This window comes from Neophocaena asiaeorientalis, unplaced genomic scaffold (genome assembly GCF_003031525.2).
Source record: "Neophocaena asiaeorientalis asiaeorientalis breed wild unplaced genomic scaffold, Neophocaena_asiaeorientalis_V1.1 scaffold125, whole genome shotgun sequence".
In the NCBI taxonomy this organism is placed as follows: Eukaryota; Metazoa; Chordata; class Mammalia; order Artiodactyla; family Phocoenidae; genus Neophocaena; species Neophocaena asiaeorientalis.
The window spans coordinates 936,129-963,953 of NW_020174425.1; the positions used below are offsets into that span (position 1 = coordinate 936,129).

The following is a 27,825-nucleotide window of genomic DNA, read 5'->3' on the forward strand; positions in this document are numbered from 1 at the left end:
ATATATATATATATATATATATATATATATATGGTATTTGCTTCAGACTGTGCCAAATGTTTTTGTAGAATTCAAGTTGTTTTCAGGCAAATTGTACATAGGCATTCACATAATTTTCTGGGTCTGTGGGGGGCTTTTTATGTTGTTATTTTATAATTAACAGTAGAACTACAACTTACTGAGCTCAACTATGTGTTCTAAGCAGGCTACTAAATGTATTATCTCATTTGATCTTCAAAACATCTCAGTGAAGTAGAAACTATCCACATTTTACAGATAAGGAAATTGAGGCTGAGAAAGGTAATTTATCCAAAGGGCCATAGTTAATAGAGGAGCTGGTATCTGAAACTGGGCCTAACTACAGCATCCCTGATCTTCCCACCAGTACTCCACCCCCATGCTGATGATCTCATTGCCTCCACGTTCAGCGTGACTTGGTCAATACTTGACAGGTCTATCTGTTGAAAGTCACAATCTTGTGGAGGAAATATTTGAAAGTCTAAAGTCACTTGGAAGTCTTCTAATTAGGAGTAATTGCAAAAGAAAGAAACCACTCTAAATACCCCCATATATTCTTAAGGGTCTAGTCCTCACTATCCAATCACTAATCATGTGTGGTGATTTAAGTTTAAATTAATTAAAATTAAATAAAATTCAAAATTTAATTCCTCAGCCACACTAGTCACATTTTAAATGCTCAAAACCCACAGCAGCTAATGGTCACTGTATTGGGCGGCACAGATGTAAAATATTTCCATCATCAAAAGTGCTACTGGGGGGCCTTCCCTGGTGGCCCAGTGGTTAAGAATCCACCTGCCAGTGGAGGGGACACGGGTTCGATCCCTGGTCTGGGAAGATCTCACATGCCATGGAGCAACAAAGCTTGTGTGCCACAACTACTGAGCCCATGTGCCACAACTACTGAAGCCCATGTGCCTAGAGCCCGTGCTCCGCAACAAGAGAAGCCACCACAGTGAGAAGTCTGAGCACCGCAGCAAGGAGTGCCCCCCCCACCCCCGCTCACCGCAGCTAGAGAAAGCCCGTGTGCAGCAACAAAGACCCAATGCAGCCAAAAACAAATAAATAAATAAATAAATTTATTTTTAAAAATGTGATATTGGGTATTGCTGGTTTATATAGTAAAGTTTTGAAATTGCAAATGTGTGTGTGTCTGTGTATTGTAACTGCATGTACGGTTTGGTTGACATATCAGCCAGAGCCTTTTTTTTAAAAAAAAACTAATTAATTAATTTATTTTTGGTTGCGTTGGGTCTTCCTTGCTGCGTGCGGGCTTCCTCTAGTTGCGGCGAGTGTGTGGGGGTCACTCTTCCTTGTGGTGCGCAGGCTTCTCGTTGCTGTTCTCTCGTTGTGGAGCACAGGCTCTAGGCACGCGGGCTTCAGTAGTTGTGGCACGTGGGTTCAGTAGTTGTGACGCACAGGCTTAGTTGTGCTGCGGCATGTGGGATCTTCCTGGACCAGGGCCCGAACCCGTGTCCCTTGCATTGGCAGGTGGATTCTTAACTGCTGAGCCAACGGGGAAGCCCCCAGAGCCTTTTAGAAGCAATTCCAATGTACTTTCAATGGGATTAAGAGTGGAGATAATGTTCTGAACTTCTCTTATTAGGAGAATAACTTGATTCTGTTGAATGTGTGACAAAGACTCTTTCCTTGATCAAACTTTAATTGCTCTTTTTTTTTTTTTTTTTATTTTGGGCCACGCCGAGTAACTTGCTGGATCCTAGTTCCCCAACCAGGGATTAAATCCGTGCCTCCTGCAGTGGAAGCACGGAGTCCAGAGTCCTAACTATTGGACCACCAGGGAATTCCCGGATCAAACTTTAGTTACGCTCCTGTGATCCCTTTTCTCAACTAGGCCTCAAACTTGGTCTTCCCTGTCCATCCTTGCTGAGTCCAGTTTCAGCAAGAATCTTGCCAAATCAGTTTAGAGAGAATCTTTCATCTTGGTATCTGACAAAGTTCTTCACCCCCACCCTTGATGTTCTTGGCCAAAAATCCTATGAGGCCAGTTTAGCAAGAATCCCCCTCCCTTGATGTCTCCTCTTAGTAGTTTTCTTGACTGCTCTCTCCCTCTGCTTGTTGGCTATAACCCCCAGTTGTCTTTGTTGTTTTTGGAGTTGTGCATGTCTCCCTCCCCTACTGCAATATTGCAACAGCCTTGATTAAAGTCCTCCTTACCATTGAAACAAGTGTCAGAATAATTTTTCTTTAACATCTGATACATAAGAGTTATAATGGGCCATTATTTTATAGCTATAGAACTAGTCAGTCTTTCATGAAGCCACAACTGAAATCCATAATCCAAAAATTAGAAAATTAAAATGACTTTAGAGATCATTTAGCTGACATAATATTGGAAGAAATCCCCTCTACCAAAACAGCCTTCTTTGAGCACCTGTTTATAAAACAACTTACTACCTTATAAGGAAGTCTGTTTCATTTTTGCACAATTCTAAACGCTAGATATTTTTCTTATGTTTAGCCGAAGTTTTCTCCCCATTCCTCTCATTCATTGGCCTGAGTTCTGACTTCTAAATTTACAAAGAATAAATCAATCACTTTCCACATGATAGCGACTCAACTATGTGGAAACAGCTGCCATAGCCCATGCTAGGCACTTCCTTTAGAGGAAAAAAATTCAAGTATCTCTAAGTACCCCTTAGGTGGTATGACTTCTAGATCTTTCTTTGCCCTATTCACCCTCCTGAGGTTTCGCTCTAGCTGCTTAGTTCTCTTAAATGTTGTCCCATAATGACTCACTGTACTTTCAGTATGTTCTGGTCAGCACAGAGGGCCTGTGACTTCCTAGGTCTTCTTTTACTGCAGCTAAAAGTGACATCAGGTCTTTGGGCTGCCTGCCATTTGAAGAACCCATAGTCTTTTGCATGTTAACTATTATTAAGCCAGAATTTCTTTCGTTCCTTATTTACAGTTTTAGTTTTAACCTTGAATTTAGGAATGTTATATTTGTTGCTATTAAATTTCAATCCATTTCACGATTCTCTTGTGATATTTTTGAATAAGTCAAAGACTGAATGTACTAGTGACAGTAAGAATCATGTATTATCTGCAAATTTGATAAATGTGTTTATTATGCATTCATTCTAAATCATTGATAAATATACTGAGCAAGGCGCTGAGCCCTGTGCCTCAGCTAAACCAAAAACAAATAAATAAATAAATAAATTTATTTTTAAAAATGTGATATTGGGTATTGCTGGTTTATATAGTAAAGTTTTGAAATTGCAAATGTGTGTGTGTCTGTGTATTGTAACTGCATGTACGGTTTGGTTGACATATCAGCCAGAGCCTTTTTTTTAAAAAAAAACTAATTAATTAATTTATTTTTGGTTGCGTTGGGTCTTCCTTGCTGCGTGCGGGCTTCCTCTAGTTGCGGCGAGTGTGTGGGGGTCACTCTTCCTTGTGGTGCGCAGGCTTCTCGTTGCTGTTCTCTCGTTGTGGAGCACAGGCTCTAGGCACGCGGGCTTCAGTAGTTGTGGCACGTGGGTTCAGTAGTTGTGACGCACAGGCTTAGTTGTGCTGCGGCATGTGGGATCTTCCTGGACCAGGGCCCGAACCCGTGTCCCTTGCATTGGCAGGTGGATTCTTAACTGCTGAGCCAACGGGGAAGCCCCCAGAGCCTTTTAGAAGCAATTCCAATGTACTTTCAATGGGATTAAGAGTGGAGATAATGTTCTGAACTTCTCTTATTAGGAGAATAACTTGATTCTGTTGAATGTGTGACAAAGACTCTTTCCTTGATCAAACTTTAATTGCTCTTTTTTTTTTTTTTTTTATTTTGGGCCACGCCGAGTAACTTGCTGGATCCTAGTTCCCCAACCAGGGATTAAATCCGTGCCTCCTGCAGTGGAAGCACGGAGTCCAGAGTCCTAACTATTGGACCACCAGGGAATTCCCGGATCAAACTTTAGTTACGCTCCTGTGATCCCTTTTCTCAACTAGGCCTCAAACTTGGTCTTCCCTGTCCATCCTTGCTGAGTCCAGTTTCAGCAAGAATCTTGCCAAATCAGTTTAGAGAGAATCTTTCATCTTGGTATCTGACAAAGTTCTTCACCCCCACCCTTGATGTTCTTGGCCAAAAATCCTATGAGGCCAGTTTAGCAAGAATCCCCCTCCCTTGATGTCTCCTCTTAGTAGTTTTCTTGACTGCTCTCTCCCTCTGCTTGTTGGCTATAACCCCCAGTTGTCTTTGTTGTTTTTGGAGTTGTGCATGTCTCCCTCCCCTACTGCAATATTGCAACAGCCTTGATTAAAGTCCTCCTTACCATTGAAACAAGTGTCAGAATAATTTTTCTTTAACATCTGATACATAAGAGTTATAATGGGCCATTATTTTATAGCTATAGAACTAGTCAGTCTTTCATGAAGCCACAACTGAAATCCATAATCCAAAAATTAGAAAATTAAAATGACTTTAGAGATCATTTAGCTGACATAATATTGGAAGAAATCCCCTCTACCAAAACAGCCTTCTTTGAGCACCTGTTTATAAAACAACTTACTACCTTATAAGGAAGTCTGTTTCATTTTTGCACAATTCTAAACGCTAGATATTTTTCTTATGTTTAGCCGAAGTTTTCTCCCCATTCCTCTCATTCATTGGCCTGAGTTCTGACTTCTAAATTTACAAAGAATAAATCAATCACTTTCCACATGATAGCGACTCAACTATGTGGAAACAGCTGCCATAGCCCATGCTAGGCACTTCCTTTAGAGGAAAAAAATTCAAGTATCTCTAAGTACCCCTTAGGTGGTATGACTTCTAGATCTTTCTTTGCCCTATTCACCCTCCTGAGGTTTCGCTCTAGCTGCTTAGTTCTCTTAAATGTTGTCCCATAATGACTCACTGTACTTTCAGTATGTTCTGGTCAGCACAGAGGGCCTGTGACTTCCTAGGTCTTCTTTTACTGCAGCTAAAAGTGACATCAGGTCTTTGGGCTGCCTGCCATTTGAAGAACCCATAGTCTTTTGCATGTTAACTATTATTAAGCCAGAATTTCTTTCGTTCCTTATTTACAGTTTTAGTTTTAACCTTGAATTTAGGAATGTTATATTTGTTGCTATTAAATTTCAATCCATTTCACGATTCTCTTGTGATATTTTTGAATAAGTCAAAGACTGAATGTACTAGTGACAGTAAGAATCATGTATTATCTGCAAATTTGATAAATGTGTTTATTATGCATTCATTCTAAATCATTGATAAATATACTGAGCAAGGCGCTGAGCCCTGTGCCTCAGCTAATACCTCCCTTCAGTTGGTGTTGTTTGGGGTGGAATCACACAGGTAAGCTTTAAATCCTGGCTCTGCCCTTGACTAACTTTGTGGCCTTGAGGGGATTATTTAACCCCTGGAAGCCTCAGTTTCCACTTATACAAAATGAGGCTAATAATAATAGTATTTGCTTTGTTGGCTTGATATGGAGCTAAAATGAGAAAATATCTGTAAAATCCTTAGGCTAATGACATAAAAGTATTATTTTTTCATATTGAAATAATAGAAAGATTCAAAATTTCTCAGTTATGCTATAGAAAAAGGATTTCACACATTGCTTAGAGTAGAAAATGTCAGATATGTATTTTGTTCTTTATGTTCTTTTCTGTTTTTCATCAACAGGAAAAATGCTAGTTAGCTTGACTGTGGATGGACAATTTCTCTATTGGATCTCCACAGCAAAGGACAGCACACAAATTTATCAGGCAAAGAAAAGCAATGGGGCCATCCTGTCCCAGGTGGAGGCCCTAAGTAGTAAGCATATCTTGGTTTACAGTTCAGTTCTGCAGCCTTTTCCAGGTAAGAGAGTCACATACTTAATCAGCTTGTCCTCCCAGTTTAGGGTCAGGAAAATTTCATAATGTTTCCTCCTCCAGGGCTGTCCCTCCAACTCTTCGTAGTGCTCTCAGCATTGCTCCAAATGGTCAGGGTTTGGTGCACGTTGTGATTGCTGTTTGCCCTGGGTCACTATTTGTCTCTACCTGTATACATGGCTTGGGCTGTGGCAGGCTACTTTAGACACGGGGAAACCCTTGTCCTGTCATTCTCTCTGTCTATCCTCTTTGTCTTCTCAGTCCCACAATTTCCCTTCTTTTTGTCTTTTTTCTCCCCTGATGATATTTTAGACCTCCCAGTGGTGTCAAAAAGCTTTGCATAAAATTTCAGGTCTTTTTCAAGGTAAAATGCCTATGTCTTATAGGATTAGATATGCCAAGCATTTAACGTGTACATCTGTGCTACCACTTTTATTAAGTTTCTCTCTTGTTCGTTTAATGTGTCACTCATGAAGTGTTTTAGTGTTGTGCCCTTCACTCTATTTTCTCCACACATTCTCTGGGTTTTGTATAATGCAATGACTTTTAGGAATGCATGTATCACATTATGGCAGAACTGACTATGTATTTTTTTGCTGAGAGTCATAATAAAATAAATGTTTGAAATATAAAAACCAACCAACCAAAAACAAAAACAGCACTACATAGCCTCATGGGTGACATTCAAACCTAAAGTGGTCTCTGAGTTTTTTCACAAGCTCTCTCTGCCATTAAAGTCACAATGTCATTCTAAATTCAGTATAATTCCCTCTCAGAGAGGGAGAGAAATGAGTAAAACAAACCCTCTTTGCTTAAATGTATTCAGTTATAAAATACGTAAGTTATACAATATGAAAACATGGGAGAACTTATAAATAAACTGAGTGCATATTTTGGTGAAATAATTCATTTAAGATATTTAAAAAATCCATGCAATATCTGTTTGAGTTTGAACACACACGCATATCCCTAGAAATAAAAGTCCTAAAGATAACATCAGTTTTCATAATAGGAATTCATTGAAAAATATGATTGATATAATGCTCTCATTACTTTCTTCAAAATAAAAAAGGGTCAACTTATTTTGCTATTCACTGTCTAGGTACGTAATTAAGGGTAGTTTAGCTCCATCTGCTGGAAATTGTAAGCAATTACCAGTTATTTTGCACTCGTCCCCAGGCGTTTAACATGTTCAAAACGTATGAAAAAAACGTGTCTTCCTGTCCTGAAAAACATTTCCAACACTCCAATGTACCATACCTTGTCAGTTAAATAAAAATAAGATATGATATTATCCTTGATGTTAGATAAATCTGCTGTTTCTCTTGTACGTACATGTGTATATATTTAATCTTTTTATTATTATTTTAGATAGAGCATTTCTGTCTCTAGCTTCAGATATTGCAGAGCCAACTATACTTAACACCACTAATACCAGCCTCACAATCAGATTACCACCTGTCCAGACAAACCACATGTGGGATGGCATCACCAGTCCCACTCCCACATACCTGCTTTATTACAAAGAAGTAAATGACAGGAAGAACAGCTCTGAACTGAAAGATAGAATGCTGGTAAGGTTGGAGCCTGTTGTCTTTGTCTTTTCACAAGATGCCTTTTTTTGATATAAAATCCTCAGCCATAGTATTTTCTATATTATGTTCTGAAACACACTGTGATGCTAACTTTTACAGATGACTGAGCTATTTGTAATGAGGTGGATAGACCTAGAGTCTGTCATACAGAGTGAAGTAAGTCAGAAAGAGAAAGACAAATACCGTATGCTAACACATATATATGGAATTTAAGGAAAAAAATGTCATGAAGAACCTAGGGGTAAGACAGGAATAAAGACACAGACCTACTAGAGAATGGACTTGAGGATATGGGGAGGGGGAAGGGTAAGCTGTGACGAGGCGAGAGAGAGGCATGGACATATATACACTACCAAACGTAGGTAGATAGCTAGTGGGAAGCAGCCGCATAGCACAGGGAGATCAGCTCCGTGCTTTGTGACCGCCTGGAGGGGTGGGATAGGGAGGGTGGGAGGGAGGGAGACGCAAGAGGGAAGAGTTATGGGAACATATGTATACATATAACTGATTCACTTTGTTATAAAGCAGAAACTAACACACCATTGTAAAGCAATTATACTCCAATAAAGATGTAAAAAAAACAAAAACATACTGTGTTCTATCTAGTCTCTTGTCTACGAGTTAAGTTAAGCTTCAAGGAACTATATTAACCCTAATCAGTCGGTAGATTGCCTTATAGTGACTGTTTCCTGAGTGTCCTAAAAGAGCTGGGTTTGTTTCCCTCCCTAATTATCTAATTATCCCCAGAAAGTGACAGAGACTTGTTTTTGTGGCCATTCCAGCAGATTGAGGGGTAAGAAATGAACTGGACAGAAAGAACATTTCTGTATACCTTTCCTCCATAGCATGTAGCTAATATAAAAATTGTACATTATATTTTTGTTTATTTTCCATACGTTGTGAAATGTGTTGTTATGCAGAGACTACGTTTTTATTCATCATTGTATTCCTAGCACCAAGCATACTACTTGGCATTGTATAGGCATTACTAGATATTTCTTGAATGAATGAATGGAGACAATTTATTCCATCATTGGCCTGGGTGTTCCAGTTGTCTTTGAGATGGAATTGTATGTATCCAGTATTTTTCTTTGTGCTTATTTTATAATCAAGTCAAAAGGTGAAATTGACCATCATCTATTGGAGGTTAAGCACTATACACTTTCTTTCTGATTCTTGTAACTTCCTTTATTTTGCCTATTTTTTTAAAAATGTATTTATTTTTGGGCTTCCCTGGTGGCGCAGTGGTTGAGAGTCCGCCTGCCGATGCAGGGGACGCGGGTTCGTGACTCCATCCAGGAAGATCCCACATGCCACAGAGCGGCTGGGCCCATGAGCCATGGCCGCTGAGCCTGTGCGTCCAGAGCCTGTGCTCCGCAACGGGAGAGGCCACAGCAGTGAGAGGCCCGCGTACCGCAAAAAAATAAATAAATAAATAAAAATAAATAAATTTATTTATTTATTTTAAAATTTTGTCTATTTTAACCTTTCTTTACACATTTCTAACAGGAGTCGTTTCAGAGACAGATTGGATCATTTGGCTGACCAAGATTGGGTTTCTGTCATTTCTCTTATTAGAGCTTATCTCTTATTGTCTTCATAATGATTAATATGGGCCAAAGGCAGTGAGTGGTTCTCAAACCTGACAGCACATTGAAGCTTTTAAAATTTCTGAGCCCATGCTTCACCTCAGACCAATGCAATCAGAATCTTTAGGGGTGGGACCCGGGTGGGACCCAGGTATCAGTATTTTCTTAAAACTTCCCAGATGTTTCCAAAGTGTAACCAAAATTGAGAACCATTAGTGTAAGGAAAGCCTTTTTAGTTTCTTAAAGTTTATTTCTGAGAATGATTAGATAATGTAGCTTATTCTTTTATTGTATTCACTGATGTGTCACATCCTTACAATACCTTCCTGCTGAATTTCTAATGCAACGCTAATGAGATAGTGTGCTCTGGGAATTCAGCTTCCTAAGTGAAATGATTATGTCACAACTGACTGAGGCTGCCAATCATTTGGCATTTATTCTTGGAGACATTCTGGGCAGACTAGGACAGTGAAGATTGTCACTCATGATCCAAGATTTAAAGATGAATTAAAAATATTTGAGTCTTTTAGTTTTTTTCTCTTTGATTAAATAATTTCTCCCCGTTTGTACAAAAAATAAGACACTGATTTTTTAAAATTAATTACAGGAATTTCAGCAGAGTATAGCCCTTATTGAAGGTTTACAACCATTTTCAACATATATGATACGGACAGCTGTAAGGAATTATTATTCAGATCCTTTGGAACAATTACCTCTGGGAAAAGAGATTTGGGGAAAAACTAAAAGTGGAGGTGAGTTACGGGTGTGGTGTGGGATTTTCTAGAGTGGAATTTTGTGATATATGTGCTTGTGTGTGCCTATATTTGTTTTTTGGGTTTTTTAAAAAAATTAATTTATTTATTTTATTTATTTATTTTTGGCTGCATTGGGTCTTCGTTGCTGCACGTGGGCTTTCTCTAGTTGCGGCGCGCGGGGGCTACTCTTCGCTGTGGTGCACAGGTTTCTCATTGCGCTGGCTTCTCTTGTTGCAGAGCATGAGCTCAGGGTGCGTGGGCTTCATTAGTTGTAGCATGCAGTCTCAGTAGTTGTGGCCCACAGGCTTTAGAGCGCAGGCTCAGTAGTTGTGGTGCATGGGCTTAGTTGCTCTGCAGCATGTGGGATCTTCCCGGGCCAGGGCTCAAACTTGTGTCCCCTGCATTGGCAGGAGGATTCTTAACCAGTGAGCCACCAGGGAAGCCCTATACTTGGTTTTTATCTGGATGCTAAGTTATCTTTATTATGTGAGTTTTTTTAAGCTTAATAAGAAAAATGTATTTCTAGGAGAATATTCTGTTGACATGATCCTTACTCGAACACCAGAAGATGATGGAAAATATCCCATCAAAATGAAAAGCAACTACATGGCAAAACATCATCATCAATTCTATGTGTCTGGAAACACATTCTTTGGTCTCACCTCACAGTGTCACTCTCTTCCCATGTATTTACAGGTCTCTGTACATGTGGTGAAACCTAGGAAAGCCAAGCCTTTTCTCTATGCGAATTTTACCAAGGCTACTGAGTTGTAAAGTAATATAACATCATTGCCTTAAAGAACGTGGATTTAGAATCTGAAAAGGTGTTGTAAGAGGTGGCGATTATTATGAGGGGAGGCCATTTCTTTCACACATCTCTGATGCCATTCACAAAACTCACCCGAATTGGATTATTCATCATTGGCCATATCCTTGAGCGGCAGCGAGAGAATGATTTAGTCATTAGGCAAAAATAAGCGAGAGCCTTTCAGGCAGCCTGTTAACTTACCATTATGTAGGAGGCTGGCTTTCCTTTGGAACATCTGTCATTCATTCTGCTCACATGATATGCCTATTCCTCAATCAAGACCCTATTACTTCTTTCCATCTTTCAGTGCTGTTGCAACATGCCTTATTGTGCACTGCTATTTATTTCAGTACCAGAGGCGGTTTGGCTCATTAACACAACCGTGCAGTCAGACACCAGCCTCGTTATATCCTGGAGAGAATCTCACAAGCCAAATGGACCGAAAGAGGCAGTCCGCTATCAGGTGGCAATCTCTCAACTGGCTCCCATTCCTGAGACTCCACTAAGGCAAAGTGAATATCCAAATGGGAGGCTCTCTCTCCTTGTTACTAGACTGTCTGGTGGAAAACTCTATGTGTTAAAAGTACGGCGAGTATATTGGGTACTTTTATTGCCATTCTCAAGTGCAAGGTTCTAGAAAAGTTAAGCAATTGTTCTTTTCTACAAAAAGGTTCTGGCCTGCCACGCCGAGGAAATGTGGTGCACGGAGAGTCATCCTGTCACTGTGAAAACGTTTGACACGCCAGAGAAACCTCGTGCCTTGGTTCCAGGGAACACTAGTTTGCAATTAGATTGGAAGGCTCCATCTAATGTTCACCTTATCAGATTTTGGTTTGAACTCCAAAAGGTACATCTCACTGTACATTTTTAAAAAATTTTATTTATTTATTTTTTTGGCTGCTTTGGGTCTTCATTGCTGCACGTGGGCTCTCTCTAGTTGCGGCGAGTGGGGGCTACTCTTCGTTGCGGTGTGCAGGTTTCTCATTGCGGTGGCTTCTCTAGTTGCGGAGCACGGGCTCTAGGGCACGTGGGCTTCCGCAGTTGTGGTGCGAGGGCTCAGTAGTTGTGGCTCACAGGTTCTAGAGTGCAGGCTCAGTAGCTGTGGCACACAGGCTTAGTTGCTCCGCGGCATGTGGGATCTTCGCAGACCAGGGCTCGAACCCGTGTCCCCTGCATTGGCAGGCAGATTCCTAACCACTGCGCCACCAGGGAAGCCCTCAATGTACACTTTTAATGCAAATCTTTGTTTTATGCTATAGAATAAATCAAAAGGCCTTTTAAAAGATATCTCTAGGGCATCCAGTTGTATAAATGAGCAATATATTTGACAAGATTCATTGATTCAGGTTTGCCAGATAGAAGTGGTAAACTATCTAGACTAATTTCTGACAGAAAAAATTCCCAGTGAGATTCATTTGCTCTTAAAAGGCTTCACATAAAAGGGTATAAATTATGGTTTCCTGGTTTCATAATGTTTTACTTACTTTAGATGTTACCAGCATGGCTCTTCAGTTTAAAGTCCATAGCAATTTGCTATTTTCTATGAAAAAAAATGGAAAGAAATGAACAAGCATAAATCTAAAACCTTGTTTAGAAATGTTCTTTCAGCCATTTCAGGGCTGAATAGCAACAGGAGAGAAGTAAAATATAAAACTAGTTTATTCTAAACTAGTTGGATCTTGGCATGTAAACTAGTTTAAATGGCTCCTCATCCAAAAATCTTCACGCTTTAACCAATGTAAAAATGCCCACTGAATTTAAGCATCAGTTAATCTAATTAATTCACTGCTAGGGAAAGTCTACATTAATTTTTATACTGATGTACTTAATAGATGATTAAGTTTTTATAACTGTGATGTTTCATTTTTCATTATTATATATTTGTGTGTCCGCATTTGTAAAGATTGGTTAGGAGTGTTTTGTTTAGTGGGAACTTAAAAACAAATCAGTATAGTCATGACCTCACTTTTCTTTAAAAATGGAGTTGTGGGCTTCCGTGGTGGCACAGTGGTTGAGAGTCTGCCTGCCGATGCAGGGGACACGGGTTTGTGTCCCGGTCTGGGAAGATCCCACATGCCGCAGAGCGGCTGGGCCCATGAGCCATGGCCGCTGAGCCTGCGTGTCCAGAGCCTGTGCTCCGCAACGGGAGAGGCCACAACAGTGAGAGGCCCACGTACCGCAAAAAAACAAAACAAAACAAAACAAAAAGAAACAAACAAAAAAAATGGAGTTGCTTCCCAGAGGTTTAAAATTTTTCTATGTAAAATATTTTTTATAATCTTGTACTTTTAGATAAAAACTAGGAAAAATATAAAACAGCAGTGAATATTAAGTTGGTAAGACCAAAACCATAGTTCAATCAGATCTTTTCCACTGAGCATGTTTATGATGATTTGTTGCCTATTTAAAAAATGGTCATTTCATAAAAATTCAGTTTTAAATTGGAGAAATTGAAGGATCATCTCTTTGGGGACATCTATTTAGGTGAGCTTAATGTGGTTCAGTTTGAGGTCAAGGGGAGGGATGTAAAGCTCATTTCCCAGATCAAAGACGTGAACTGAGGAAGGACCTTAGAGGTGGTGACTCCAGCCTCTCGTTTTACTGATGAGAAGCCAGAGACCCAGTAAGGCACCCTGATGAGTCAGATATCACAACCGTGCAGGGGAGGACCCTCAGGGCTGACTCATCCTTACAGAGGTTCTCCTTGGTTCATACACAGAAGGAACATGAGCCATCGTCACCCACCCAGCTTCGCAAAGTTTGGGAGAGGGGCAGCAGACAGGGGCCACCTGGCTCAGTCCTCATGACTTTCATGTGATGCTTTTTCTTTCAAAACTTCTGCTACACTTGCTCAGCCCAGGTTCCAGATAGACCACTTAAGAAATCATGAAGCTGAACATGTAAGATAGTAATTTCTACATGCGTGACCACCAACAAGTACTAACTGATGAGCACAGTAGAAGGCTGTGTTACATCTAGTCAGAAAGTTCTATTTCTTTTGAGCAAGTTGAATCTAACTCACAATGAGAGGACAGCTAGCAATGGTCCTGTAACTCCACACTGAAACTCTGAGGGGTGAGTGATGAGGGTGAGTAAATATTTTAATGAAATTTTTTTTTTCAGAAAGGAAAGGAGAAAAGGATAAACTTCCAGTCTTCATCTTTTCTGTACATGGAAAAATGAGGGAATTAGAGCACAAGGCTAAATTTTTATCTTGGTCTTAAATTTCATAGATTCTTTCTCACAACAATGTATAGCAGAAGAACATATTCAATTTAAGATTGAGGAGAAACAAATAATTTTGCTTTGGTAAATATTTTTCATGGAAATTCATTACAATTGTCTTTTTCTCAGCTGTCCAGGGGAATCCCTACCAGAACCAAACATTTCTGAAGTTTCAGTCTCTGAAACTGAGACACTGAGTTTGCACCATAGTCTGCACCATTTCCCTCACACCCTTGCCCAGGAATTTGGAAATCCTCTGTGGTAGCCTTCCCCCCCCTGCACCTGTTGGCCTCTGATGAATGGAAAATCCCAACTCCCTTGTGATTTACTGGGGTAGCCCGTGGTACCTCTCCAAGCTGATGGTCTGCCCAGAACATTCAATCCTGTGGTGAGGTCAATACTCCACAGTTTTCCAGCAAAGCCCCTGGTCAAACATCTCCCTGACATTCCAAGGAGCTCTGATAATTTCTGGTTGGTGTGGAATGTTGGGCCATCTAGACTATTCACTGAAGGCTTCTATGACAGAGCATTAAGGAGGCAGGACCAAAAAGGGCTAAAATTTTTGAGCCAGGGCTCAGCATTTCTCTCGCTCTGTCTCTCTCAGAAAGTTCAGCATAAATATTAAGGACCCAGTGCATCTGTTTCATTAGGCTATATGTCTCAGTGGGATTGAGACATTTATGAGTTTAACAGGCAATGTCTCTGACATCAGCATTTCTGGTTTTTGTTTTTTTTTTCATTCCTTCTGTTCCTCTTTCTTTCTGGAACCAGGTGGTCTACTTCCTGAAGGTGCTACAGAGAATCATTTCTAACTGAACAGAAAACTAATATAAAGTGCCCATCCAATGAAATGGCATGACCTTGTGAGTGCTAAATGAAAAAGGAGATGTAAAGTCAGGTTTATTTATGGAAACTGACCTTCTTAGGAAACTCTACTGAGGAAAAGACAAGAAGAACCCTTGACAGAATGAAAAAAATTGAAAAAAATTGAAAAAAATTGAAAAAAATCATCATTTTCAAACAAGATATTAAGGGTCCAAACATACAGATTTTTTAAAAGCAGTGTTTCAGAGAAAGAAGTTCAAGATAGCTATAATTAGAGACCCAGTGAAATGAAAGTAACATTTCCTGTATTTAACTTGTAACCTTGCTACTTAGTGACTGAGTGATGGTGGGCAAAAATGTCCTTCTTTTAGGGAACTAGGCTTCCTATGTATAAATATAAGGAATGTTGGTTAGATGTCTGAAGAGGGTTTGGGGAGGAAAACCTAAATGTTTTAATTTATAAGTCACTGTGGACTTCTTCAAAGAATCAAAATATGTAAAAATATTATTACTTTGAAATTAGCAAATCCATGGAATTGAAAGTATCACTGTTTTGATCCATCATTTCCCCTCAGGTGTAAATTTGTGTTCTCAGTCATCCTGATTTAATAAAAATACCTTTGATTAGGGATAACAAGAAGTCAAGCTTTGAATCTTCCCTGATGATATATACTCAGGGGTGCACTTCCCACCTTGGACTTATCTTAAAGACCACCATTCAAGTCACTTATAGCTTGTCATAAAAAATAAAATTGCTATTGGTGGTAAGGATAATATTTGGGATCAAACACTCATAAAGGAGCTCTTATTTTTTAATAGAAAGTAAACTTTAATTTTTAATTGCCACAAGCTTTTGAATTTCTATGTTTAAAATGTTTTTCTTAAAGAAACAAAATGTTAATTGAGACTTCTTTTTCTAGTGGAAGCACAATGAGTTTTACCATGTTAAAGCTTCGTGCAGCCAAGGTCCTGCTTATGTTTGTAACATCACAGGTCTACAGCCTTATACTTCCTATAATGTCCGAGTAGTGGTGGTGTACAGGACAGGAGAAAATAGCACCTCACTTCCAGAAAGCTTTAAGACTAAAGGTGAGTATTAACATATTCCGCACTTAGAAAACTTTAGACGTTTCTCAATTCCTTTCTCATCGCTTACTTCACTAATCCTAGAGGTTGAGATTTTTCTTAAAAGAGTAAATTACTATCTCTAGAGCCTGACTGAAGAAACTGAAAAGAGGTAGGAGTCCTTACTGGCAGTAATGAGATAATACTCATCTGGTCTTGCAGGATCCTGAAGTGGGCAAAATTATTTCAGTATTCTGATTTCCTGTTTAGCTATGATATTTTGCAGTAAGAACTAAATGAAAACAGTGTCACTGAGTGTTCAAATATTTACTACTGACTACTATAACCAGATGCCCAAAATAAAAAGTATTTAACAAGTATATTAAATTAACTAGTGTTCTAAAAGGTATACTATAACTCCAAGTTGATCCCTATAGGAATCAAGGGAAAGTGCTCCCAAACTTACAATAATTCTTTTCATTTGCATCACTTATTTCGTGTCAGGCTAAGATCTATTGTTACTCCTGTCACTAATCCATCTAACCTGTCACTAATAAAAACCTCAGTTATACATTTAAAAATATGCAATCATATGAGAATTTCTGAATATTTCTTGAATAAAATTTTTGAATAATTTTCTGAATATTTCTTTAATATAGCTGGCTTTCCTCTGAGTACATACAGTCTATAGAAAGATGTTTTGCAGAATATTTTATACTTCTAACATACAAATCAGATTTTCTTTTGTTTCCAAAGCTGGAGTCCCAAGTAAACCAGGCATTCCAAAATTATTAGAAGGGAGTAAAAATTCAATACAGTGGGAAAAAGCTGATGACAATGGAGGCAGACTTATGTACTATATCCTTGAGATCAGGTATGTCCGTTTGCAAAAGTGCTTTGTAAACTACAGACCTAAGCAGTTAATTGTAAGGTATTATTAGATCAAAAGTAACACTATTTATGAACACGTATTCATAAATAAACACAAAGGATCTTTAGTTTAAGGGCCTCGCATGCATCATTGGGTTCTTTGCACAATTCCTAGTGGTCAGCCTTGACACTCAATTACAAGGCAGGTAGTCATTCTTCTCAGAAATCTGCAACTGCTTGTCGATGGAAACAATTCAGTCTTTTGAGCATGTAACTAATATTTACTTAGTACCTATTCTGAGCTGACGTTTGATGTTAGATGATGGTATGCATGTAAATTTCTGAGGTTAATTTGTTTTAGGAAGATGAATAAGGTCTAGTGAGAATTGACAATGAGTTAGGTATTTTTCAGAATGTAAAATCAGGTCAACATCCGAAATGGCCTGCAGTGTATAGGCAGCCCAGGATTCTCTCTCTGTTGTCAAGATTACAGTTTGTAGTGTGTTCCCAGGGACTGAAAATGTGCCTTTGATGAAAACCTGATGAACATATGCAACCTCAGATCTGGCCAGTATGGGGAGCTCTGTGAATCATAACTGGCTCAGATGGGCTGATTTTGTGCCAACTTGAGGGGAGAATTCCAAATTCCACAGACACTCCCCTCACGGGACTCTGAAGCCATCTTTTAAGATGCTCCAAGGACAAAAGTCACTTCCATAATTATAGTCCTGGCAACTTGAGCTTTAGATCTATTTTTGCTTCATCTTGCTCTGGCATTCCCATAGCCTTAAAAAAATTTCCTGCTCATGCTAGAGAATTATGTTGGCCATATTTCTAACTGAAACTTTCTTGAAATTTCTGTCACTTTTTTTTTTCATGCAGAGTGAAATACATTCTGACCTGCAGAACCATCCTGGTGGTCTGTGACTGCATTTATGTTCACCAACCAGGCCACACCACGGTCTTACTAGGACCCCTGTAGTGTATTCCCCTCAGTAACACCTTAAGTGCATGGCTCCATAAATACTCTGCGTTTCCTTGTCCCCAAGTCTCTGCTCTCAGGAGAGGGACTATGGTATAATAGAATGTATTATCTGTCTCAGAGTACCTCACAGTATCTCAGAATATCTTCTTCAGTCAGGATACTCGTGTGTACTTGCTGATGGTGCAGTGGTGGTTGTAGTGCAAGGTGCATGCACTTGGGAGCTGAGCCGACTGTATGAGTTTTCCAGGGAAGCTGGAACAAAGTACGACCAACTGGGTGGCTTAAAACAACAGGTATTTATTCTCTAGCAGTTCTGGAGACTAGAAGTCTGAAATCAAGGTGCTGGCAGGACTGCGTTCTAGGGAAGCATCCTTCCTTGCCTCTTCTTAGCTTCTGGTGATGCCTGGCAATCCTTGGCATTCCTTGGTCTGTAGACGGATCACAACAGTCTCTGGCTCTGTCATCACATGATGTTCTCCTTGTATGTGTCTGTGTCCAAATTTCTCTTTCCTAAGAGGGCACTGGTCATTGGATTTAGGGCCCACCCTCATCCAGTATGATCTCATCTTGACTTAATTACATCTGAAAAGACCCTATTTCCAAACAAGGTCACATTCACAAGGTCTGGGTGGCATGAATTTTGGGGGGAATTATTCAACCCAGTACACAGACCATGTTTAAATCCTTGCTTTATTGCTTTCTTAAACTTAAGTTTTCTCATCTGTAAAATGGGATGATGATATCTACCTCTTTAGGTTGTTGAGAAGATTCAATGAAATGAAACAATATATGAAAAGCCCCAGTACGGTGTGTTGTAAATAGAAGGTGCTCAACAAAGGAAGCATTCTTCCTTCTCTTCCTCAGTGGCCAATATCCTTGAAGAGGCCCTTTATACATTTTTAAGGGTCTCTTTCTCTTGGATCAGCGTTGTTTGGGTTGAACAATGAAATTGCCAATGCTCAACGTGAGACTTCACACAATGTACAAAATCACTGTGTCCTGCAGCTTTACTTAGGACGGTCCTGAGGTCACTTAGCTCCTGGTCACAGTTGTGACCATCCTTGCTGCCCTTGCTCATTCCCTGTCCCTCAGAGGCTCAGCCCTTGCTGTCCTTGGTGCTCTTTCAGGACAACCACTCAGTTAGTGGGAGAAGAACTGGCTTCCATTACTTATCCTCAAGGTTACTGTGGGTTGGTACTAAGTCCTAAAACGGCTGTGGTCTGAGAAGTTTCAGATTTGAAAAGTTAGTTGTCAGAAAAGACATAATTGGAAGGCCTTGAACTTGCCTTCAGTCTGTGGTTCTGTTAAAAGTAATTTCAGTTATGTCTTTCGAACCCAGCTCTTGTTCTCTTCCCATGTTTCGTTATGAAGAATAATGAGGATTGACATTGAGGTAGTGTAGGCCGATACATATGGAAGCAGTGAACCTTGGAATCTCAGATACAATGATAACTTTGGTAGCTGAACTATTTTATTTTCCTTTTCAATTTTATGTTCTGTATTTTATCCAGATATGGTATCAGTAAATGACAGATAGCATAAGACACCAAAAATTAAGAAAAATAAAAAATTCCCAGTTAAAAAGTATGAAATAATTGTCTTGTGTGTTTGGAATTCTGAGGAAAGTTTGCACACCCTAGTAGTAAGAAGAGGATCTTCAGCTTTCTCTTGGCCATTGATTATTCGTAATTTTCCAGATGGGCTGAGTTTGTTGGCTCCAGGCACTGTTGGGATGACTTTATAAGACTCTGCTATGTTCTGTAGCCAAACCATGTGAGAGGAATGAAATCAAGGGCAAAGTGTGCAACAGGAGACGCTTTGGAGTTCTGTCATTAAATGATATATGAGCACCTAGAAATAACACATATATTCTCTTGTATATTTCCTATATTTATAACTTTGCTCTTTCTTTTGCAGTAAGGGCACTTCAGAGAATTCACAGAACCAGAATTTAATGTGGAAGATGGCATTTAATGGCTCATGCAGTAGTATTTGCACATGGAAGCCCAAAAACCTGAAAGGAACATTTCAGTTCAGAGTAGTAGCTGTAAATAATCTGGGTTTTGGTGAATATAGTGGAATCAGTGAGGATATTATATTCGTTGGAGGTATGTTATCATGTCTGTCTATATACTAACTTACTACACAAAGGTTCAGAGGTAAAGATAAGTGAATTCTTAGCATTAGCAGTAAATTGGGTGAATGTATAACTTCACAAATCTATCATTGAAACTATTGAACTATTCATTTCATCTGATGTGATCTTCCTAAAACATCAAGATCGGCATGTCCTTTTTCTCCTCAGTAAAAATCAGCTAATCGTTAGTGCCCACCACATCAAGTCCATGTTCCTAGATGGGATTTCCAAGGTTGTCCACAGTCTGGTTTTTATCCAGCTTTATTATTCTGTTCCTAGTACTCTCGTCTGCTACACAACAGGCCTGAAACTCTACTTCCCGATATCTATATCTTCCACTGGGTAGCCTATTTTTGTTCATAACACATTACCTTTCTAATCACATAGGCTAGAAATCTTAGTACCATGTAGGATTTTTCCCTCTATTCGGCCACCAAGTTCTGTTGATTTTATTATCTTGATTTCTGTCTAATGAGTTCGCTTCTCCCTATTCCTACTTTGACTTTCCTAATTTAAGCTACCATTTCTAGCCTGTGCTCTTGGCTTAATCCTACTGCTGACAGTTAATCCAGCTGAAGCACAATCTGGATCACTTCACTGCTCTCTGAAATGCTTGAAATGGCTCTCCATCCACTGCCTTCAGAATCAAGTACAAACCTTTCTGTGGCATTTAAGGCCTTTCGTGACTTGCCCTCCGATTGGGGTTCATCTTTCCTGATATTTATCCTTATGCTGTAGCCATGTCAGACTGGTAAAAAACTTTCATGACACTGGGTCCTCAGCCTTTGTTTCCCTGAGCCTAGAATGCAGGCTTGTACCACCTACCACTTGTCCTTAGCTGGGATTTCCTTTCTCTCACTTTCTGTCAACTGAAATTCTTCTCATCCTTCAAGGCCTAACTTTATTTTATTATTATTTAAAAAATATTTTTTTATTAACATCTTTATTGGAGTATAATTGCTTTACAACGGTGTGTTACTTTCTGCTTTATAACAAAGTGAATCAGTTATACATATAGATATGTCCCCAAATCTCTTCCCTCTTGCATCTCACTCCCTCCCACCCTTCCTATCCCACCCCTCTAGGTGGTCACAAAGCACCGAACTGATCTCCCTGTGCTATGCGGCTGCTTCCCATTAGCTACCTATTTTACGTTTGGTAGTATATATATGTCCATGCCACTGTCTCACTTTGTCACAGCTTACCCTTCCCCCTCCCCGAATACTCAAGTCCATTATCTAGTAGGTCTGCATCTTTATTCCCGTCTTGCCCCTAGGTTCTTCATGACCTTTTTTTTTCTTTTTTAGGTTCCATATATATGTGTTAGCATACAGTATTTGTTTTTCTCTTTCTGACTTACTTCACTCTGTATGACATACTGTCTTGATTACTGTAGCTTTGTAGTATAGTCTGAAGTCAGGAAGCCTGAAGGCCTAACTTTAAATGAACCCATTGTGATGCTTAGCTGCTGCTCCTTAGGCAAAATGAGCTATTGCATTTTATACACACACAGCCCATTATTCTATACAAAACTGATATCATTCTTATTTGCATTATAGTTAGTTATCTGGAGAAGAGCTCAGTAAACCTTTTCTGCAAAGAACCAAATAGTAAATATTTTAGGCTTTCCGGGCTGCATTCAATGATCTCTGTAGCATCTTCTTTTTTTTTTCCAAATAATATATATATATATATTTTTTAAATTAATTAATTTATTTTTGGCTGTGTTGGGTCTATTCAAATAATATTTTTAAAATGTAAAAATTATTCTTAGTTCATGAATAGTACAAAATCAGGCTGCTGTGGCCAGATGTGGCCTGCATGCCATAGTTTGCCAGCTCTGGTCCACATGTTTGTCTCCTCTGCTCAATGAAACTATCTAAGAGCAGGCACCGTGTTATCATGTTTATATTCCTCAGTTCAGTACTCATGGAATTAAATGTACATGAACATGTTATAGAAGAAATAATACTCCCAACCATATAGTGTGTGAAGACTGAGACTTCTTTGTCCCAAATTCGCTAAAAAGATTATACATGTTTCCTCAGCCATTTTAAAGTAGAAGACGGGGTGGGTATATCCCAATGATGTATTGGTAAATCAGATCATTGGGAAAGAAAAAAAAAAAATAAGAAGAAAACCTTGATTTTGATTTCTCATGGTGTAAATACTCTCACCATGATTGATTTCAAGCTACCGATGGTTTAACAAGTGGCTTGCAAAAATCCAATAGGAGCTAACTCTGGCATATCACTGAGACAATCTAGTTTTACTCTTTGAATTAATTTCTTTTTCTCATTTATTTTATTAGATGGTTTTTGGATACCAGAAACAAGCTTTATACTTACTACTATAATTGGAATATTTCTGGTTGTTACAATCCTATTGACCTTTGGTAAGTATAGTAGATTTAGAAATATAGGTAATAAACTATTTATTTGATATGATTTGATTTAATCTCTGAGTTGATTTAATTTTCCACATGAAATAAATTTATAAAGTTCACAATATTACCTTTGGCTATACTTCAATAACCACTAACTCCTGTGAATTTCTTTTTCTAATCTGGGGTAACTTAGGAAAAATAAATCTGTATTTACGCTTCACAGTACACTTTAGATAAAACTACTTGCAAAGGCACCAACTTTAGCCTTCTTTAAAACAGTATTACAGATTGGCTATCTAACAAGTGTTTTGTGACTTATAGTTTGAAATAAATAAAAGAAAAATGACTCTGGGTATAAAAAAAATTGTTTTTTTTATAGGGAAACCAGTGACAATCCTTGGTCGGGATAGTTTAGGTCTCCAGGCAGACAGCCTGGTCTAGAATGAGCAGGGCCTCTTGCAAAAGATCCATTTCTGCCTTATAGCATTCAATACTCTCTCTTGCAGATGTCTGGCCTGCTTGTTTCAAATCCCTGCTCATTTGTAAATGACCAGGAAAGCAGAAGAATTAGGTTAGATAGATAGGAAGCTAGCTATTTCCTACCACTCATTTTATACTAATGTATTGGTCTTAAAAGTCTTTTTTTTTTTTTCTTAAGATTTAATGATGAGAAAATACAGTGACAACTCCCAAAAGGATGATTAAATATTGGACCTATGGGGTTACCATAGTGGATCATACATCCTGCTTCATTCCTATTGTTTCAGCATAATCATTAATAGTACTTCCTTTCAGTCCCCAAAATGTTCTGGTTTGGATTATAAGATATATGGTCACCCTGTCATTATTAACGTATGAGTCCCTGACATGCTGAAACATTACAAAAAAAGACATGATATTTACCGGAAGAGAACACTCAAGCGCATATTCAGGAAACAGTAGTTTCTTTTTTTTTTTTCAAAAATAGGGGAAAGTTTAAGGAAAAGTTACAAACATAAAGTTGAACTCTCAAGATAAAGAAAGCCAATATTTTACTAAATGTTCTAAATCTATATTCTTCCCCAAACTGATTGGAGTCATAAGCTACTAGAGAGCACATTGAAACTTGAATTGAGATTTCTCTTCAAAGATTCCACACCAGATAATATATGGAATATATTATTTCTTCAGCTAACTTGGAAAGCTAAATATTTCAGCTGACCCTGCCAGGATTTTAAACTGTGGTTCCAGGGAGTCTAAGTATTGCACAGCTGATGTTTGTGCCACTAAGCCAGCCCCTCCAGAATTATGCATATGACTGCAGTATATTTGGCAGTTGGCATATAGGCTTGACTGCTTGTCTGCTTTCCTACTGGGAAGGAGTATTACATGAAGAGTCCTTCATCTGACCTTTGCCTGCCTACTTGTACATCACCATTGGTTAAACCCATAACTCTAGTGGATGAACATGAGATAATTTCAGACAAGCTATTGTGCTTTCAAGACATCCTATGGATATCTGACTTTCGCAGGACTTAAAGGTCTTTATTGTACTTGGAACTCACAGATTTTTGAGTATAGGTAAGCTAATTTGGTTCTTTTGCTTTTAGTAGCAATGTATGCGGTTTTACCGGTAGGATTATGCGAGCGCATGAGAAAAGATTGAATTATTCAAATAATGAAAACAGCAATTGTTTAAAAATTTGTATTGTGCAGAGGGCTCTCATCAGTCATACTTATAAATACAAAATTGAAGCAAGGGTTTTAAAATAAGCATCGACAGCTTTCACTTTGATGAGTGGCTATATCTACTTAGAACATGAGCCTGATGCTGGGAGCAAAGGAAAATAAACTGTAAAACACAATTGCTGATCTCAGGAGCTTGCCATTTAATGGGGGAGGTAAGACATACCTGTACGAAAAGATAAATAGCAGGATATATGTTAAACAGCAATACAAGAAAATAGGAAATGTAGAAGACAGTGACATAGCCATGCTGACTGAGAGCCACAGTTGGTCTTAGAAGTTCAGAGATGAGAGATCAACAGAGGTTGCAGAGGTCTCGGGAGGCATCCCTGAGGATGTGGGGCCTCATTCTGGGCCTTTAAAAATGAAGAGGGATGGTAAGAGCATTTCAGGTTTGAAGAATTGCATTAGCAAAGCTACTTAAGATCTCTCCCTGTTGTGTGGTCCCTCAGACGGAATTTCACTTGCATAGAACTCTCACCTGTTGGGTACTGAAGCTACCATGGAATAAAGTTCAAATTTTAATCATCATCTCACAAAGCACCCTTGCTGTTTTCAACTTCTGAGCCAATATTCTAGTATTGATGGGCGATCTTAATGATATAATTGTATTTTAATCTTCAAAAGATATTACTTATGTTTCATGATTATAAAAATAATATTTGCCCATTGTATGAAGAAGACAATACAAATCGCCCATGATCCCACAGCTAGGGAGGATCACTGCTAACACTTGGTAGATTTCATTCTAATAATTTTTCTATGTATTTGAGTATGTGTATTATGAAAAACAATGAATATACACTCTTGTACTCTGCATTTTAAAATAAAGCATGCCATTATATTGAAAGCATTCCTCAGGTCTGCTGAGGAGTATAACCTGGACATAACTGGATTCAGAAATGAATTTGTTCACTAATAATTATTATGCAAGTTTGTTTTGGTTTATTTTGATTCTAGTTTATGGGTGATTTTGAGAAATAAGTTCTGATATTAAGTTGCTTCAACTTGTTTATAACAGCAATAAGAAATATATTAAAATTTACTCTGAGAAGTGAGATAAAATGTGATGTGGTATAAGTTATGTGTTTTTATATGGCTTTGTACCTGGATTTAGTTATTCTATTATGGGCATATTTTTTCAATCAAATTCTGTTATTCTATCAATAGTGTTCTTCAGTATAAACTTTAAAAATGTATTGTTAGCATTTCCTAAAGAAAAAGAAAGCAATGTTTTATTTTGTAAATTATGATCTTTTGTCTTTATAGTCTGGCACAGAAGATTAAAGAATCAAAAAACTCCCAAGGAAGGGCTGACGGGTCTCATAAATGAAGACAAAGAGTTGGCTGACCTTCGAGGTCTGGCCGCTGGAGTAGGACTGGCGAATGCCTGCTATGCGATACAGTATGTAACCTGGGCTGGCATTACGGGGCACCTAGATGGAGAGAGGGCAACTCTAAAGAGAGTGCCCATGCATGCCACGTTACCCAGGACTGTCCTGCTTTATGCCCATATTATTCTGGCGTATTCAAAAGTAACATCCCCTTTCACTCTCAAATGTGACCTGGGATGGATGGCAAATTATGTTGTTATTCTATCCTAAGAAAAATAAACAAAAATTAGTTGTTTTCTAGTGTCTTATCACATAGTTCGAAAGTCAATAAAACAAGGAGATAACTACTACGTGGAAGGGAGTAGATGGTAACATGATTGATTCAACTGGAAGAGAAGAATTCCAAGGTCTCTTGTGTGTGCTATTAAGTCAATTTTATTCTGTTTTCAGAAATTCTATGGTGATTGCCTACAAAACTTCTCTAAAATAGATGAGGTTTGAACTTCCATTGTCATAATTAAAGAAAATATTTAAATGTCTCATTGTACAAGACACTATGTTATGTTCCATGCAAAAAGGATTATATAGCCATTGGCCTTGCTTCTAGAAATTTATTTAAAGACATAAGAACACAGGATGTAAAGTAGACACAGAGGTGACCTAAATCAGCTTTTCAGAGGTGACTTTTCCTGGAGAAAATACACAGCATATCTGATATTCAAGACTCTCTTTTAAAATCTCAAAGCATTTTTAATGCAGATGGATTTCCTTCCCCTCATGATATTCCAAGTGAGAAGCTTGACTTTCTAAAAGTTAACCTGATGGACATGGAGTAATTTTGTGGTCATAGTAAATTTTGTTTTACATGAGAGATCAGGTGTATGAAGTAAAGCAAAAGCTTTTGAGATCATAAGCCCAGCTGTTTTTATAACTAATTTGCAATAGCTTTTTACACAAATTGGTGACCTGAAGAAATTAATAACTGATAACTTTAACGAAACAAACTACAGTAAAAAGCCTTGAGGCAGTGCACACACAGGCATGCTATCAAAATGAAGGTGCCTAGAAGTGAAGTAACATGTTCTGTCTGGGTTTTGGAAGAGAGAAGGAATATTCTGGATGGTGGAATAGGAACACAGACACATCACTATGTCACGTTGAATGCACTGCAGTGTTGCAAAACCATAAGATTTCTCTTCCTCTTTCTCATACTTTTTATCTCTCAAACACTAACACCAACACCCACTCGTAAACCATATGCGTTTTGGGAGACCAAAAATATCGTTATTTTCCAGTACGCTTCCAACCCAAGAGGAGATTGACAGTCTTCCTGCCTTCCCTCGGGAAAAACTGACTCTGCGTCTCTTGTTGGGAAGTGGGGCCTTTGGAGAAGTGTATGAAGGGACAGCGGTAGACATCTTAGGAGTTGGAAGTGCAGAAACCAAAGTAGCAGTGAAGGTAATGCTGATCTTTTAACTCCTTGACTTGTTATGTCAACATATTTACAGGGACTTACATGGATACAACTATGATAAAAGAGGAGTGTTCTTGATGGAAAAGATAACTGGGAGAAGGTAGAAACCTGTCCATGGCTACAGAAATCACATTTCCCCCCCCCATTTCCTACATAAATTCTGTTATTAACAGTTACCTCTGAGGTTACTAATTAGCTAAGACCTGGCAGACAGTCTTTCCCTTCAAATGTACCATAAGAGAACTGGGGTGCTAGGTGCTAGGGCAGATAGTAAATATTTTAGGCTTGCTGGCTAGATGGTGTCAGTTGCAACTACACAACTCTGCCATTGCAGTGTGAAATCAGCCACAGTCAATATGTGAATGAATGGGTGTGGTTGTGTTCCAGTAAAACTTTATCTATGAAAATGGAAATTTAAATTTTATATAATTTTCATGTGTTATGAAATACTCTTCTTTTTTATAACTTTTTCAACCATTTAAAAATGTAACAAGTTAATTACACCTCAATAAAGCTGGAAAAAGCAATCCCACTACTGGGCATATACCCTGAGAAAACCATAATTCAAAAAGAGTCATGTGCCACAATGTTCATTGTAGCTCTATTTATAATAGCCAGGACATGGAAGCAACCTAAGTGTCCATCAACAGATGAATGGATAAAGAAGATGTGGCACATATATACAATGGAATATTACTCAGCCATAAAAAGAAACGAAATTGAGTTATTTGTAGTGAGGTGGATAGACCTAGAGTCTGTCATACAGAGTGAAGTAAGTCAGAAGGAGAAAAACAAATACCATATGCTAATACATATATATGGAATCTAAGAAAAAAAATGTCATGAAGAACCTAGGGGTAAGACAGGAATAAAGACACAGACCTACTAAAGCATGGACTTGAGGATATGGGGAGGGGGACGGGTAAGCTGTGACAAAGTGAGAGAGTGGCATGGACATATACATACTACCAAACGTAAAACTGATAGCTAGTGGGAAGCAGCTGCATAGCACAGGGAGATCAGCTAGGTGGTTTGTGACTACCTAGAGGGGTGGGATAGGGAGGGTGGGAGGGAGGGAGACTCAAGAGGGAAGAGATATGGGGATATATGTATATGTATAACTGATTCACTTTGTTATAAAGCAGAAACTAACACCATTGTAAAGCAATTATACTCCAATAAAGATGTTAAAAAAAATAAACCTG

The 27,825-nt window shown here is 38.6% G+C and overlaps 1 protein-coding gene across 1 annotated transcript in view; it reads left to right on the plus strand.

Moving 5' to 3' along the window:
* ROS1 (ROS proto-oncogene 1, receptor tyrosine kinase) overlaps positions 1-27,825 on the plus strand; it is a 114,057-nt gene that overhangs the window by 59,275 nt on the left and 26,957 nt on the right. Inside the window, 12 exon segments of the mRNA XM_024756668.1 lie at positions 336-338; positions 5,657-5,833; positions 7,219-7,421; positions 9,639-9,783; positions 10,945-11,177; positions 11,265-11,441; positions 15,565-15,733; positions 16,466-16,583; positions 19,482-19,672; positions 22,013-22,096; positions 25,082-25,217; positions 26,442-26,604. Coding sequence (XP_024612436.1) covers positions 336-338; positions 5,657-5,833; positions 7,219-7,421; positions 9,639-9,783; positions 10,945-11,177; positions 11,265-11,441; positions 15,565-15,733; positions 16,466-16,583; positions 19,482-19,672; positions 22,013-22,096; positions 25,082-25,217; positions 26,442-26,604 — 1,799 coding nt within the window.